Source organism: Tursiops truncatus, chromosome 20 (genome assembly GCF_011762595.2).
Source record: "Tursiops truncatus isolate mTurTru1 chromosome 20, mTurTru1.mat.Y, whole genome shotgun sequence".
Taxonomy (NCBI): Eukaryota; Metazoa; Chordata; class Mammalia; order Artiodactyla; family Delphinidae; genus Tursiops; species Tursiops truncatus.
The window spans coordinates 29,017,108-29,034,573 of record NC_047053.1 but is presented as its reverse complement, the minus strand read 5'-3'; the positions used below and the strand labels follow the sequence as shown (position 1 = coordinate 29,034,573).

Genomic DNA, 17,466 nt, shown 5'->3' with positions numbered 1-17,466 from the left:
TCCTTGCCCAACAGGAAAAGGTGTTTCATGCGGAGGGGCGTTTCCCAGTCGCCAATGGGCGGGCGCCGGTGAAGCGGCGGAACCAATGAGCGCGAGACGTTGAATGACAGCTGTCCAATAGGGACCCTCAGTGCTAGTACGGTTTGCGGCTTAAGCGCCGCCGCGGTCTGAGGAATGTCAACTATTCAACATGGAGGCGGAGGTCGATAAGCTGGAACTGATGGTGAGTGTAAAATGAAGGAGATCTACTGGGTAGTTTATTCTTCCCCGATGGCCTCCAATGTGGAACGCAATTTGGAGTCGCCGGAAACCCTGGGCGGAGGAGGCTGGACTAGACTCGAGCTCCTCCTCCTGCACCAAAGGGAGTCGCCGCCGCCTGGTCTCTTAACCGCCGCGGGGGGAAGGGGTTACATCCGGGAAACTCGTGAAGGAAATGGCGGGAGATGCTGGGGGTCCGGGGCCTTTGGAATTCCTTGTTCCTCGCCCTCACCTTTCGCCTCTCAAGGAACTGTGGCTGGTGCAAACAGCGTTCTGTGTATTTCCACCAAAAAGACCTGACTGTAATGGTCTCTAAACGCCCCAAGAAGGGGAGAGGTTTTTCACAGTCCGAGAAAGGGGGATGGAGGGTGGGGAATAAACAGAGAAGGGGGGAGAGAAATCCCTTTAGGGCTGAAGCGTTCATATTCAGCCCAGGGCAGGCTGAGAAAGGATGCGAGAGTTGCGTGCACAACTTCCTAGCGGCCAAGGAAGCCCCTAGACCAGTTTGGCCCATCGGTGGGGGAGACGTGTGAGCCTTTGGAATCTCAACCACGAGCTTCTTTTCCTGGAGCGCGGGCGGGACCTGGGACGTGGGAGGCTCCGCTGCTCTGGAGTTGCCTAGTTTCATTCATTGTGAAAGTAGGGGGCGGGGGCGAATAATTGGGAAGGACTCCCGCGGCTGCTTGGCCTGCTCTAGGGCGCCAAACTGGAGGGCCGTACTAGTTTTTTCTTTGGATTCTTCCCTCACTTGTCCTCTTTATTCTCTCCCTCCCATCCCTAGACTACCGGCTGGATCGCCCGCGCTTTTTTCTTAGTTCCCTTGTTTTATCTTCAGTCCCTTTACCCCCAACGCATTACGAGTGTTTGGATTGGGCTGGCTTCCTTTAGAGTGGGGAAGTTGGAGAACGCACCCATCATCGAACTCCTGTCCGTTTTTTTGTTAAAGAAAAACAACAAGATTAAGTAAAAAAGCCAAAATCTCCATCACAATCCTCTCCTCCCTGCCATTCCTTGGCGTTACTCCTTAAGTACCATTTGTGCCTGTGCTACTCTTCTCCAAGCGGAACCTTGGGTCTCTTTAATATCTGCAACGTGTAGTGATCTTGGAAGACCCTCACCCCCAGAAATTGCGAGACCTTGATATATCTTATTACTGTTTTCTTCTGATGTATTAATGAATTGTAGTGGCTCTCATATACAAAATTGACTTTCATTTGCTTCTAACGTTTTGAATTTTGATTTTCTTTGTGGGGTGTGTGTGTGGGAATTGGGAAGGTGAGAAATGGCAGCAAAGAAGGAAGAATTTCCTGCAGCTTTCCAAACCCTAAATAATGAACTTCTAGTTCAAAGTTTTGTTATTCTTATCATTAACTGTCTTTCAAAAAACAAAACAAAAAAACAGTATTAAGTATTGTAATTTGATTCTACCAACAGGCACAGATATTAACATTGTCTTGCCCATCTCCTCCATCATGAATTCCTCCCTCCAGATGGATATTTCTGCCTAATTGTAAGATGCTAAATGATACTAATTCTGCTTTTAACAGTTTTTTTTTCCCCTCTCAAGTTGGCTTTTAATTTTGAGGTACCAATGAAGCCTTTTTTGAAGTTTGCATTAGAGTCAATAGTCTCACAGGACATGTTTAAGATTGAACACATTTTATTTTAAGGGGAAAGCAATTACGTGTACATCTTGAAAAAAAAGTAGGTTTTAGAAAATTATGAGGTAGCCAGACTCGAACTTTTAGGTGTTTGAATGATGGGGTAGTTTTTAAAAATTCTTTTTATGAGAGGAAGAGAAGAAAACAGATCTTCTTAAATTCCTTTTAACTAACTTAGTCATAACTTTTTTTTTCCTGTTCAAATTATTAGTTTCTTTCCATAATCATTAGGGTTTAAAAATTGTATTTGAACAATTACACTTTTATTATTACTGCTTTGTACTGGCTGGGTAGTATAAGACCATACATCTCACCTTTAGATTTGCCATGTGCTTTTAGAAAAAAATGTTATATCTGTGAACTGGTTTATTTTCTAAGATTCCAAAGGTAAATGATTTCCTGTACAATCCTCTGAGTTTTGGTTTTATATTACTTGAATAAAGGATTTGTTGAGGAACCAATGTTGAATATTTAATAAGTGAAATAGAATACTTATTATCTAACTTTGAAAAGAAAGTACTTATCTTAATTTTTTAAGATATCAGACAAATATCCTGATCCTCTTAAGTTTAAAATTTTCATATATTTTTCTAGTTTTAACCTGATTCAGAAAATTAAACATTTGTTTTTTAAAATTTTATTTATTTTTTTCTTATTGCTTATCTGTTTTATACATATTAGTGTATACATGTCAATCCCAATCTGCCAATTTATCCCACCCCCCATTTCCCCCCTTGGTGTCCATATGTTTGTTCTCTACATGTGTCTCTATTTCTGCCTTGCAAACAGGTTCATCTGTACCATTTTTCTCGATTCCACATATATGCTTTAATGTATGATATTTTAAACAATGGAAAGTGTTTTTGCATCAGTCAACATTATTAATGGAGGAATAAACTCATTGTAGGGTAATCTTTGTTCTATAACTTTTTTCCCTTCACTTATTGACTGAGTGGTATTTGGCTAGTGTCTTTCTTTTGTGATACAGGTAGAGATTGTACACAAAAGGTAGTGCAATGTGATACTATGATACTATTTCTATTTCTGTGTTGACATCTGACTTCACAATGGTTTCTTACCAGTTAAAAGGTTAGAATGTTAATTGGCTTGAATCCAAGGAAACCTCTTAAATCTCAGAGCCGTCTCCTCCTCCCATTATTATTTTCTCTTTGATTTTTCTGCGCTTGAAGGAAATGGAGATGTTCCTCTTATATTTAAGATGTTTTAGGGGTTATCTGAAATTTTAAAATCCCCTTTCATAGCATTCAGTTAAGTAGCTCTAATGGTATCCTGTTTACGAGACATTGATTCCCTGGAAGTCTGTGAACTCTTGATATAAGATGGTAAGTGCTTTTTATATTGTAGTTTAGATTCGAGAGAGATAGGGTTTATAGAAATTGGGAAATATTATTTCACTTTTCATTTATTTTCTTTGGTAATCTTACTCAAAAGGCTAGTTTTATATGGCAGTTAATCGGTCAATTGCTATGGAGGAGCTAACCAACACATCTCATGACAGAAATATTTTCACAACTTTGCCTTAAGTAGTAATTATAACCTGTTAATACCAGTCCTGAGGTATTAACAATACCCATGTGAATAACTTATACAGCTTATAACATATTTACAAAATTCCTTTCTACATCTATGCATGTTTTCAGTTTGCATATTAATCATAGGTTAGTCGTCAAAAACCAATACCACTTTGATATTTAAATCCTAGTCTTCTTTTTTTTTTCTTTAACATTGATATAAATGTTCTTAGGTTTTGGATGTCTTCTGTCCAAAGAGGCAACCCTTCTTTGTATTCTTTTCATTCTGAAGCTTCAACTGATGCAAGATGCTCTTGTGTGTCTTTCCTACCTATTACTGCTGACGAATGCTCTGACTTTATTGCACTACTGTACTTTACAGCTAGCAGTGCAATAGTATTGTCAAAGCATCTGAAAGCAGAATGTACACCAGAATTTTGGTTCTTGCCTTACATCTTTCTTCAGTGTCTGTGAGTAATTTACCACAACCTTTGTTGCTGAAAACTATATAATTTTATTACAAAGTATATGTTTTAGAAAGTTATAATTTGAAAAAAAAATGTTTTCAACTAATTAAAAATTCACCACTGTAATGCATTATGAAACACATTGAGAGGATACATTTTATAGCTAAAGTTGTTATGGCTTGTCTAAACAAGTAGTACTTTGTCATTTGCTTTCTGTTACAGATTTGGATAGGTTCTGACAAATCTCAGGTTTTCTTTAATTGAGTTTGAAGATGAATTAGTATGTGATGAATACAATCTTTGCTGTATATTTCCTGTGGTAACCTGCCTCAAATCTTAAGTGGTGTTAATTTTGTGTATTGTATAGTAAATGCTTGAGTTTAAAACTTTAGAATGCATGTCTTAATGTTCTTTTTGTAATTATGAGATATAATAAAATGTGACTCCATCACTTGTTTTTTTGTAATCAGTTTGAGATAATTTGCATAGAGTAAAACTCAACAGTTTTAGTTGTACAATTTCATGAGTTTTGATAAATGTGTACAGTCATGTAACCACCACCACCAGTCATGATATAGAACATTTCCCTCACCATAAAAAGTTCCCTTATAACCCTTTGCAGTAAACCTCCCAAACTCCCTGGCAGCCACAGACCTCTAGTTTTGCCTTTCCTAGAAGTTCGTAAAAATGAAATCATATACACAAACCTTCTAGTCTTTCGTGTCTGGCTTCTTGCACTTAGCATAATGCTTTTAAGATTTACCCATGTTGTTGCATGTATTAGGAGTTGGACCATTTTTATTGACGAGTAGTATTCCATTGTCTAGAATGTCACAAATTGTTTATCCTTTCACCAGATTATGGAATCGTTAATTGAAGATTTTGCCTATTATGAATAGTTGTTCTAAACATTATAATACAAGTCTTTATGTGGACATAATGTTTTCATTTCTCTTGGGCAGCATGATAAAAGTATGATTGATCTTAAAAGAAACTGCTAAAATCTTTTTCAAAGCTCTGTATTAGGGTTCCAGTTTCTCTAAGTCCTCACCAACACTTGGTACTATTGTCAGTCTTCTTCATTTTAGCCATTCTAGTAGGTGTGTAGTGGTATCTCATTATAGTTTCAATTTGCATTTCCTTAATGGCTAATGGTATTGAACATCTTTTCATGTGCTTATTTGAAGTTGGTATATCTTCTTTAGTGAATATCTGTTAAAATCTTTTGCCTATTTTCAAATTGAGTTGTCTGTCTTTTTATTATTACAAGAGTCCTTTGATTTTATCTATTTGCCTTCTCCCTTAAAATTTTTTGATGGAGTCCAGTTTATACATTTTATTCTTCTATGGTTTATGCCTTCTGTGTTCTATCTAAGAATTCTTTGCTTAACTCGAGGTCACAAATGTTTTCTTCTAGAAGATTTATAGTTTTAGTTTTTACATTTAGATCTCAGTCCATTTTGAGTTAACTTTTGTTAGGAAGCCTTGAAATCATCTAGTATAAGGCTTCACCCATTGCTCTTGTTTTCTAAAACTTTTAAATTAATTTACATTTCCACATAATTTTTCTGTCAATTTCTATAAAAAAAAAGAGGTGTACTGGGATTATGTTGAATCTAAAGAACAATTTGGGGAGAATCGCTATCTTAACAATATTGAGCCTTCTGATACGTGAACATTATCTCTCCATTAATTAGGTCTTTTAAAATTTCTCTCAACAGTGTTTTGCAGTTTTCAGTTTATAGGTCTTACTTACTTTTTTTTATAACCTGCTTAGTGTGATTTTTTTTAATTAATTAATTAATTTTTGGCTGTGTTGGGTCTTCGTTGCTGCATGCGGGCTTTCTCTAGTTGCAGCAAGCTGGGGCTACTCTTCATTGTGGTGCACAGGCTTCTCATTGCAGTGGCTTCTCTTGTTGCGGAGCACGGGCTCTGGGGGCACGGGCTTCAGTAGTTGTTGTTCCCTGGCTCAGTAGTTGTGGCACACGGGCTTAGTTGCTTCGCGGTATGTGGGATCTTCCTGGACCAGGGCTTGAACCTGTGTCCCCTGCATTGGCAGGCGGATTCTTAACCACTGCACCACCAGGGAAGTCCTAAATAAGTCAATTCTTGATTCTTTAATTCATTGTTTTTGTTCTCATTTTATAAATGAGGAAATAATCTCAGTTTTCACTTAAGATTTTCATGTAGTGATTAGTGACTGTAAAATAAATTTAGCTTTTCAGAACAATTTATTTTTGTTAGGAGATGTGAGAGTTGTAGTAGTTCTTATTAATTCCTCCTCTCCTCTCTGTAATTTCTCCAATTTTAGATGATAGTACTTCATACTTTCTTTTGGTAAGTGTTACTAGGGCAGGCTGGTACCAGAGGCTAGAGATATTAAGGAACTTATCTGGGAGACATGGCTAAATACATTGAGACAGATGCCATGATGGGATAAGTAAATGTCAGTTGTTGTGGGGGCACATTGGAAAGAGGCATCTAACCTGGGGAAGGATTCTTGTTAGAGGTGAGAGGTAATCTGAGACTGGAAGGATGAGTAGGGATTAGCCAGTGAAGGAAACAGAAAACTTTCCAGGCAAAGGAAACAGTGCGTGTGAAAGTACAGAGGTGTTGCACAAGTGGGGGAAACCGCAAGTTGTCAGTACAGTTTTGAGATGGGGGGCAGGGGGGTTGAGATGAAGAACTAGTAAAATCAATTCTAGCTATTAAGTTGAAAACCTCCACCACACTTCCTTTATTACATTCTAAACATTTAAAATTATTGTAAATATTCATGTTCTGTAGTAATTATGAACCTATGTTCCTTAATTAAAAAAAAAATCTTATAAACACCCAGTTAAGGTTTTGGATAAAATATAGGGAAATTTAATGACTTCTGGTAAAATTATATATTGATTTCTGTGTTCAGAATATAAACACCCAGTTAAGGTTTTGGATAAAATATAAACATATTACATATAAACACCCAGTTAAGGTTTTGGATAAAATATAGGGAAATTTAATGCCTTCTGATAAAATTATATATTGATTTCTGTGTTCTACACTCTTTATTGCTCTATTTATAAGGCATAGGATACCATAAATAACAGAGAAGTCTTTAAAAAAAAAAATAATGAAAAGGAGGACTTCCCTGGTGGCACAGTGGTTAAGAATCCACCTGCCAACGCAGGAGACAAAGAGTTCGATCCCTGGTCCGGGAAGATCCCACATGCCATGGAGCAACTAAGCCTGTGTGCCACAACTACAGAGCCTGCGCTCTAGAGCCCGCAAGCCACAACTACTGAGCCCGCGTGCCACAACTACTGAAGCCTGCACGCCTAGAGCCCGTGCTCCGCAACAAGAGAAGCCACTGCAATGAGAAGCCTGTGCACTGCAATGAAGAGAAGCCCCCACTCAGCAACACAGCCCCAACGATGAAGACCCAAAGCAGCCAAAAATAAAATTTTTAATTAATTAAAAAAAAAAGACTACATTGTATAGTCTAGATTCTTTTTTTAAAAATGTATTTATTATTTATTTAGTTAGTTTTGGCTGCGTTGGGTCTATGTTGATGCATGTGGGCTTTCTCTAGTTGTGGCAAGCGGGGGCTACTCTTCGTTGCGGTGCGCGGGCTTCTCGTGGCGGTTGCTTCTCTTGTGGAGCACGGGCTCTAGGTGTGTGGGCTTCAGTAGTTGTGGCACACGGGCTCAGTAGTTGTGGCTCGTGGGCTCTAGAGCGCAGGCTCAGTAGTTGTGGCGCACGGGCTTAGTTGCTCTGCAGCATGTGGGATCTTCCTGGACCAGGGATCGAACCCTTTGTCCCCTGTGTTGGCAGGTGGATTCTTAACCACTGTGCCACCAGGGAAGTCCCTATTCTAGATTCTTTTGTAGGTATATTTTTATTTTTTCTAAACCAGGTTCATTCTATATATTATGAAAATCAAAATCTATACCTGTAGTCTATTATGTGTCCATAGCACAGTTAACATAAATAACCTAAGATCCTGAAAGCTTAAAAAAAGTTAAGTAGACTACTTTAACTGATAAAGTCAGGCTCATGTGTACTACTCTCTTAATTGTTACATAAAAGTCTGCAGATTAGGAACTGATGAACCTGAAACTTCACACTTTCTTCTGCTTTGATGTTGTTATTTGCCTGAAATAACATGTCTGTAACTGGGTGCTTGTGCATATTGCTGCTTATCTGTTTCAGACAAGCATAGACATGTGTTTGTTCTCTCTGGAAGAGAGTGGATAATAGTCAACTCTCTGGCAGAAATACACAAAAAACCAATTTTGACTGTGTAGACATTAGAGGTGGCGCTCAACTGGTTAAGAGCTTGAAATATTTATTAAAACAGGCTTTAGAATGTTGTTGGATTCCCAGGCTGTTCTTTCAAATGAATAAATGTTCTTTAATCTATTCCCTTTTTTCACTGCATATTAAAAACCAGGGATATAGAAGTGAAAAGACAAGTCTCTTGCCAGCAAGAAACTTGAAATCAAATGGTGACACTACCATGCAAACAAATGATTGTAATATAAGACATGACTTGGTAAACTTTATCCATGAAAAAAATAAAATGAGAATAGATAAAGGTGTTTCTAAACCTGTATTGGAGAGATGGGAATGTAAGGAAAGGGGTGCTTTAAGTAGTTTCTTTGGTTGATAATACAGCTAACCTAGATCTAGGAGTGTTAAGATACCTAATTTGCCGTTAAAACAATGTTTCTATGGAAAATGTATTTCTAAGCCTAGCCACTGAGTCCAGAACATACCTCTACCAACTCCTCTCATCAGAGGCAAGGCTGCCGTATTTTCCCCCTTCATTTCCCTGTGTTTTGATGTTGAGACAGGCTCTCTCAGAAGACGATGTGTTTGGAGCTGGTCCTTTTGAAAGGGAGCATTTTTGTGGCAGTGGGAATCTATGGGTTTTTGTAAAGAGGAAATGTTTTTTTAAACTGTACTGCAATTATGTTCTTTTCTCCTTGCTGCCAAATACTTGAGTGGTATGTCATACAGTGTGCCTTTTATCTAAAGCCTTAAGCTTATCATAATAAAAACTAGTATGACGGAATGTTGTGTTTGTGAAATATGTGGCATGCTCTCTAAAACTCTAAATTATTTCCTGAAGTATTTTTTTCCCATTTGTACAGTATCATCCTTACAATCCCAGTCTTCTTCCAAGGATGTCCAATTGGCAGAATGTAATTTGGTGGTCTTTGGGGCTTTAACATTGATTTCCATGGACTTTTCCCAGCTAAATTGCATATTTCATTTACCACTCTTAGGATTGATATAAAACTTTTCCCATTTATTTTTATTACTGATTTAGAGAAAAACTGTGAATATGAATGTCTTGGGCTTTAAAAAATTCACTAGTTTTATTTTAAATATTCTAATATGCCTAAAAATAAGACAGGTAGCTAAAACTAATTAAACAGCAACCTCATTGTTTACAAGGCTTCCAATGTGAATGAAGTTTAGCAATATCATTTTGTTCCATTAATCAGACACTAATGAGTTTTGGAGACTGTCATAATTGGTCAGTAAATTTCCTACCGTGTAACTAGAAATTTTCCTGTTTATCACCAGATCCTAGAACCCTATCGATATTGTCTCTGCTGTGTAAATAGTTCTGAGTAGTGCAATATTGCTTATAGGGTTTTGGTGTTTGGGAAGAACAATGGGCAGGTTGCAGAAATGATGCAGCTGAAACTGAAGCAACAGTCATCTTTGTTTAGGAAGAAAACAAATAGTAGAAGCTACTTTTCAATACATACATTAAAATCTGAAACTCAAAGGTCAAATTTTTTTTTTTTAATTTATTTTTGGCTGCATTGGGTCTTCGTTGCTGTGCGCGGGCTTTCTCTAGCTGCGGCCAGTGGGGGCTAGCTACTCGTTGTTGTGGTGCACAGGCTTCTCATTGCGGTGGCTTCTCTTGTTGCAGAGCACGGGCTCGAGGCACGCAGCTTCAGTAGTTGTGGCATGCGGGCTTCAGTAGTTGTGGCATGCGGGCTTCAGTAGTTGTGGCTCGCAGGCTCTAGAGTGCAGGCTCAGTAGTTGTGGCGCACGGGCTTAGTTGCTCTGAGGCATGTGAGATCTTCCCAGACCAGGCCTCCAACCCGTGTCCCCTGGATTGGCAGGTGGATTCTTAACCACTGCACCACCAGGGAAGCCCCAAGTTTTTATATATTAGGAAAAAGAAACACTTTCATTAATTTTAACATTTTGACAAATTAAACTTTGGTTTATTTGTGGTATAATGATATAATAGAAGTTTAGTGTTGAAAGGGACTAGATTTCCATCTCTCTCATTTAATAGGAGAGACTCAGAGGGAAGGTACTGGAGGCCACATAGCTGGTTAGTGAGACCAGAACTAGAACTTCTGCCACATATCTCAATCCTCTTATTTTCTTTTCTTCTGTACCAGACTACCAGGTTATATTCAGAGAGAATTTTTTAATGGACTAACTGCAGAGATATTAGATTTAAAACTTAAAAAAAACTGTTTAAATTTAATATTAGGTAAAGTCTTTACATTTTTCCCCCATCTATGTGATTCTTATTGGATTTAATGTCATGTATAACTTTGGTCTAACTACATAAAAACAGAGTAATGAAAATAGAACTAGAGGGAAGTCACTTAGACTATTTCTTCATTTATAAAATGAGGGGTTCAGATCAGAGAATCTTCATTGTTTTTCTCTTTCTCAACATTGCATTGGCACCCTTTTTCCTTTTTTGTCCCCTGCTTAATCCACAGCCCACTGACTTCGCTAATAAGTAAATACTTCCCCTAGGTTTTATCACAAAATGTTCTGTTCAGTTCTTCAAGGAGGATAACATTCTACTCTCAAACTGTTTTTCCTCTTTTAAAAAAGTTTTAAAATTGTGGTTAAATACACATAAAATTTACCATTTTAGGCATTTAAAATGTAAAGAACTCAGCAGTGTTAAGTACATTCTCATCATTGTGCAACCATCACCACCATCCATCCCCAGAACTTCATCTTTCCAAACTGAAACTCCACATGTTAAACAATAACTCCCTATTCCCTGTACCCCCTGTCTTTTAAAATCTGTTTAAAATTCTATTTGTTCTCTGAAATATTTTCCAAATAGAAGTGTGGGTATATTACTTAAAGGGGGGATGGAAATTTTTTAAAAAACCTTTTGAAAGCAGTGGTATACATATAAGTGCAGCTGTGGTGGGAAAGTGGGAAGTCCTGAATTTTAGCATTTGCCAGTTTCCCTGGTGTATATATTTCCATCCTAGCCGAGTTTAAGCTATCAGCATGATGTCACTGAAAATGGAGTTGGAAAGACATGCAGTAGTAGCATGTGATATATTTCTACTGTATAGATATGATAGACCTCAAGAGCATAGATAAGAGTAAAATATAGTAAAATAACTAGGAAGTTATGGTTTTTGTGTATATATTTGTTTTTAATAATTTATTTAGTTGTAAATTTAATAACTTAATTTTTAGTGATGGCTGTGTTTAACAATTGGCTTGCAAAAATTCCTAAAAATTTAGCTGGCTCCATCATGCCATTGATTGGAAGCACACTCTTTGGTATCATTTATTTATTTATTTATTCATTCATTCATTCATTCATTCATTTAGCTGTGCTGGGTCTTAGTTGCAGAACGCGGGATTTTAGTTGTGGCATGTGGGATCTTGTAGTTGTGCAATGTGGGATCTAGTTCCCTGGGCAGGGATTGAACATGGGCCCCTGCACTGGGAGCGCAGAGTGTTAACCACTGGACCACCAGGGAAGCCCCTGGTATCTTATTAAAATATAAATACTTAAGGGAAGGAACCACTTCTTTTTGGTACTATTGGTGATTTTAGTACGTTGTGGACCCCCAGGTATTACGTGAAGCCATAGCTGAAACCACTCCCTTGAAGAGGAGACATTGTTAAATGGACTGTGGGATTATACTAGATAAATTTAAGCAGAACTAAAATATCAAGTTAAAAAACATTGGGCTTCCCTGGTGGCGCAGTGGTTGAGAGTCCGCCTGCCGATGCAGGGGACACGGGTTCGTTCCCTGGTCAGGAGGATCCCACATGCCGCGGAGGGGCTGGGTCTGTGAGCCATGGCCGCTGAGCCTGTGTGTCCGGAGCCTGTGCTCCGCAACGAGAGAGGCCACAACAGTGAGAGGCCGGCATACTGCAAACAAACAAACAAACAAAAATATATAGGCTTGGGACTTCCCTGGTGGCACAGTGTTAAGAATCCACCTGCCAGTGCAGGGCACATGGGTTCGAGCCCTGGTCCTGGAAGATCCCACATGCCGCAGAGCAACTAAGCCCGTGTGCCACAACTACTGAGCCTGCGCTCTAGAGCTCGTGAGGCACAACTACTTAGCCTGTGTGCCACAACTACTGAAGCCTGCTGCGCCTAGAGCCGGTGCTCCAAAACAAGAGAAGCCACCGCAATGAGACACCCGTGCACCACAACGAAGAGTAGCCCCCGCTCACCGCAGCTAGAGAAAGCCCACGCGCAACGAAGACCCAACACAGCCAAAAATAAATAAATTAATTAAAAAACACAAAAACGGGCTTCCCTGGTGGCGCAGTGGTTGAGAGTCCGCCTGCCGATGCAGGGGACACGGGTTCGTGCCCCGGTCCGGGAAGATCCCACATGCCGCGGAGCAGCTGGGCCCGTGAGCCGTGGCCGCTGAGCCTGCGCGTCCGGAGCCTGTGCTCCACAACGGGAGAGGCCACGACAGTGAGAGGCCCGCGTACCGCAAAAAAAAAAACAAAAAAACAAAAAAAACACAAAAACATAGGCTTAAGAATATCTGTTCCATAAACAAGGGTTCCTAGAATAGAGATTCTATTTTAAGGTAACCCTGGAGCAACAAATCCCATAATCCTAAGAATTTTGTGGTAACTTAATAAGTTTTAAAAACTTTTATTTAAAATTATGCTTTAGCATGTTATACAGGCCTTGAATTATACATAAAGCTACAGAATTGTGGTCTACTTCAATAATTAAAACAAATCAGGTCTTCAATGTGTAGAGCCTTTGCTTTATTTGATTTGTTCTACCCCATCCCCTCCCCCTACTTTCCATCCACATGTCATACAGGTTAGTGTACTTTTTTATATAAAGAAAAAGATAATTCTTGAGCATATTTTAATGTGGGAATTATGCCAACAGGAAATTCTTTATATATACACACATACATATATAGTAATTACTGATATGCTTAATCATGGCAGCTAATAGAACAAGTATATATGACAAATGAAATGCCTCCGTTTTTGGAAAACATTATAAACACTTTTTAAATAGAGAACTTCTAGATTTGTTTTTCTGGCTCATAGCAACTCCTTGTTGTTAGAGATGCAAATCAGATACTGATTATTGGAAAATTTTTAAAAACAAAGGCTGACTCTTTTCTTCAATTTCTACTCTAGAAGTTTTTGGTTATAAAGATAGAATTTTATTAATTGCAAAGTTTTCCAATCAAATTTAGGCCAATGATGAGAGAAATTATTAGTGATGGAAGCTTTGGTTTATCTCTTTCTGAAATTCTGTTCAATGGTGACAGCTTCTGACTTCAGAAGCATATTAACTTCTGAGAGCCATTTTTTCTTCCTCACTCTACCTTCCAAAGTAGAATCCTTGGTTTACTTTTTGTATAATAAAAATATCTGTATACTGCTTCTCATTGGATCTGAGAACTACTTTTAACAGTTTTTGTTGGTTTATACTTTTTCTGTTAAGGCTCCAAATTTTCAAGAAGGAATCTTTAGTCCAGAGCTTAAGTTGACAGAAAGGTCAGAAAATCTTCTCAGCTGTGGGCTATGAACAGGAGACCTTCCCTGAGGAAATCATGTTTTGCCTTTCACAGTAAACTCAAAGGATGGTGGTTGTTTCCCTGACAAATTCAAGGCAGTACATGCTTTAAGATCTAGTAAAAGATGTAGAATTCCCCCAAATTAAGAATAATTTGTAGATTATATCACATTCAGAAATAAACCACTTTTAACACCCTGATATATATCCTTCCCAACGTTTCTCTGTGTACGCACAAGTATTTTACAGCCTATGGCAGTTTTCTGCTTTTTCTCTCTTAGAAGGTTACTGCAGATCAAGGTCTCACGCTAGGACCCAGTTTAAATAAATTGGAGTTTTTCGGACTGCTACTCCTGTATTAATGTAGCTTTTTTTGTGTAATTTATGACCCTTTAAGCCTTCCAATTTTGGTCTGTGTGGCACATATTTGTAGTTCTTTGGTTAATGGGGTTGCAAATTATGTTAACAGCCGGAGTATCCCTGAAAATAAGTTTGTTCAGTGTTTTAATTTGAAACCACATATCCTACCAGAGGTAGAAAAACTGCCTATTTGATGAGAGTGTTAGTAACCTTAGGGAATTCTTGAAGCCATTGCTAGTTCTTAATAGAGCATGGGTATTCTAGATCAGGGGTCCCCAACCCCCTGTTAGGAACCAGGCTGCACAGTAGGTGAGCACAGTAGGAGGTGTGCGGTGGGCGAGCGAAGCTTCATCTGCGGATGCCTTGCATTATAGCCTGAACCATCCCCTATCCCCACCCCCGCCCACTCCCCCATTCCATGGAAAAATCATCTTCCACAAAACCGGTCCCGTGTCAAAAAGGTTGGGGACCAATGTTCTAGATGATGGAGGTTCTGTATACTTTTCTATTTCCATATTTTCAAAATCAGTGTATATCATATTAAAATATGTGAAAATATAAAGAAAAAAGAATACAGTATCATGTTTAGTAATACATATTTTAGTTCATGAAATAATTATTTCTGCTGATCTTTAGTTCCAGAAGGCTGACTCTGATCTGGATTACATTCAGTACAGGCTGGAATATGAAATCAAGACTAATTATCCTGATTCAGCAGGCAAGGTAATCTGAAAAAGAAATGTTTTTTTAACAGAATATTATATTAAAAGATTTTCTGATAGTATTTCTAATAGTAGTAGATTATAACAATTACATTATTAAATTTATAGAATCTTTTTTGTGTTGGAAACTTGGTCACAGAATATTGGAGAGATTATACCCATAGTCAAGGAAATTTGTGGCTCCTCTTTTTTTTTTAACCCGTAAATAAGAATTATTGAGTCCAGAGGTGTAAACCACTATGGAAGCCTCTGAAATTCTGAGAGAATATAGATACCTCTAGGGCAGTGGTTAAATAAGAGGGGAGAAATCCTAGCAGTGATGATATTCTCTGAGGAAGATGATGATATACTATTAAATTCATTACATGAACTGTGATTTTTGCATAAAATTATGTACTTAGTTATTTCTAAGTTTAGGTTGATTAGAAATATTATCTGTTTATATGCCATAAATTATAACTACATGTATACACGCCTATCTATAGAGATAAAGCAGACAATTTTTAAGCATTGTCTGCTAAAATTAATTTAGCACTTAAAATATTAATTTACCACTTAAATCATTAATGTTTATCTTTTATAGCATTTGCTAGCAGACAAGAAATATCGTATTTTACTGTTTCTCAAAAAATTTATACAATTAAAATTTGGGAGGAATTGAGTGGAAGTGCAAATTAAAATAACATTTTATATAAAATTGGGAAAGCATTGTGAATGTTCAGTTTTTACTGCTTTACATGAAATAATGGAATGCCAGGATTCTATGGGAGTACAGTTTTAACTGTTCTACCTCCTTAACTGACTTGACTTTTTCTTTGTCTTTTCCTCTTTTCTCTTTTACTGAAGAACAACCAACCAATTCTGGTCCAGTGGTACCACCTAATTGACTGGCCAAAGCACTCATCTGAGTCAGTATCTTTCGAGTACCATGTGGAAAACATTTCATGTGGGGCTTCCCCTTTTCTTCCACCTTCCATCTCTCATTTTAGTTACACTTCCAGTTGTTTTTCTCTTCTACAACTTTTTTTTTTAAACAGCTTTATTGACCTATGATTCACATACCATGAAATTCACCCTTTTAAAGTATACAGTTCAGTGGTTTTTAGTATATTTAGTTCATTGGAATTTTTAGTAATTTAGTATACTGTACAGCCATCATCACAATAAATATTTGAATATTTTCATCACCTCAAAAAGAAACCCATACCCATTAGCTGTTTCTCCCCATTAACAACCACTTCTCCTGCCCCTGGCCAGCTCCCAACAACTACTAATCCACTTTCTGTCTCTGAAAACTCTACAGATTTGCTGTCTGAACATTTCATATAAATGGAATCATACAATATGTGGCCTTTTATGTCTGGTTTCTTTCACTTAGCATGTTTTTTTTTAATTGACATATAGTTGATTTACAGTGTTTCAGGTGTACAGCAAAGTGATTCAGTTTTACATACACACACATATATATATATATATATATATATATATTCTTTTTCAGATTCTTTTCCATTATAGGTTATTACAAGATATTGAGTATAGTTCCCTGTGCTATACAGGAGGTCGTTGTTATCTATTTTATATACAGTAGTATATGTCCGTTAATACCAAATTTCCAATTTATCCCTCCCCTGCCTCTTCCCGTTTGGTAACCATAAGTTTGTTTCCCATGACTGTGAGTCTGTTTCTGTTTTGTAAATAAGTTCATTTGTATCATTTTTTTTTAGATTCCACATATAACTGGTATCATGATATGTCTTTCTCTTTCTGACTTCACTTAGTATGATAATCTCTAGATCCATCCATGTTGCTGCAAATGGCATTATTTCATTCTATTTTATGGATGAGTAGTATTCCATTGTATACATATACCACATCTTCTTTATCCATTCATCTGTCGATGGACATTTAGGTTGCTTTCATGTCGTGGCTATTGTAAATAGTCCTGCTATGAACATTGGGGTCCATGTATCTTACTATTTTTTTTTTTTTGTGGTTCGCTGGCCTCTCACTGCCGTGGCCTCTCCCGTTGCGGAGCACAGGCTCCTGACGCGCAGGCTCAGCGGCCATGGCTCACGGGCCCAGCAGCTCCACGGCATGTGGGATCTTCCCGGACCGGGGCACGAACCTGTGTCCCCTGCATCGGCAGGCGGACTCTCAACCACTGCGCCACCAGGGAAGCCCTTTTTTTTTTTTTTAAAGAAGATGTTGGGGGTAGGAGTTTATTAATTAATTATTGCTATGTTGGGTCTTCGTTTCTGTGCGAGGGCTTTCTCGAGTTGTGGCAAGCGGGGGCCACTCTTCATCGCGGTGCGTGGGCCTCTTACTATCATGGCCTCTCTTGTTGTGGAGCACAAGGCTCCAGACATGCAGGCTCAGTAGTTGTGGCTCACGGGCCTAGTTGCTCTGCGGCATGTGGGATCTTCCTGGACCAGGGCACGAACCCGTGTCCCCTGCATCATCAGGCGGACTCTCAACCACTGCGCCACCAGGGAAGCCCTCTTTTTTTTTTTTTAATTAATTAATTTATTTTTGGCTGCATTGGGTCTTTGTTGCTGCACGCAGGCTTTCTCTAGTTGTGGCGAGCAGGGGCTACTCTTTGTTGCAGTGCGCGGGCTTCTCGTTGCAGTGGCTTCTCTTGTTGCAGAGGGAGCATGGGCTCTAGGC

The 17,466-nt window shown here is 38.4% G+C and overlaps 1 protein-coding gene across 1 annotated transcript in view; it reads left to right on the top strand.

Annotated features, from left to right (window-relative positions):
• Positions 1-84: 84 nt before the first annotated feature.
• The window catches only part of SKA2 (spindle and kinetochore associated complex subunit 2), a 31,083-nt gene continuing 13,701 nt past the window's right edge, over positions 85-17,466 (top strand). Inside the window, exons 1-2 of the mRNA XM_019945507.3 lie at positions 85-223; positions 14,717-14,803. Coding sequence (XP_019801066.1) covers positions 191-223; positions 14,717-14,803 — 120 coding nt within the window. The 5' untranslated portion in view covers positions 85-190. The remainder of the gene's footprint in view (positions 224-14,716; positions 14,804-17,466) is intronic.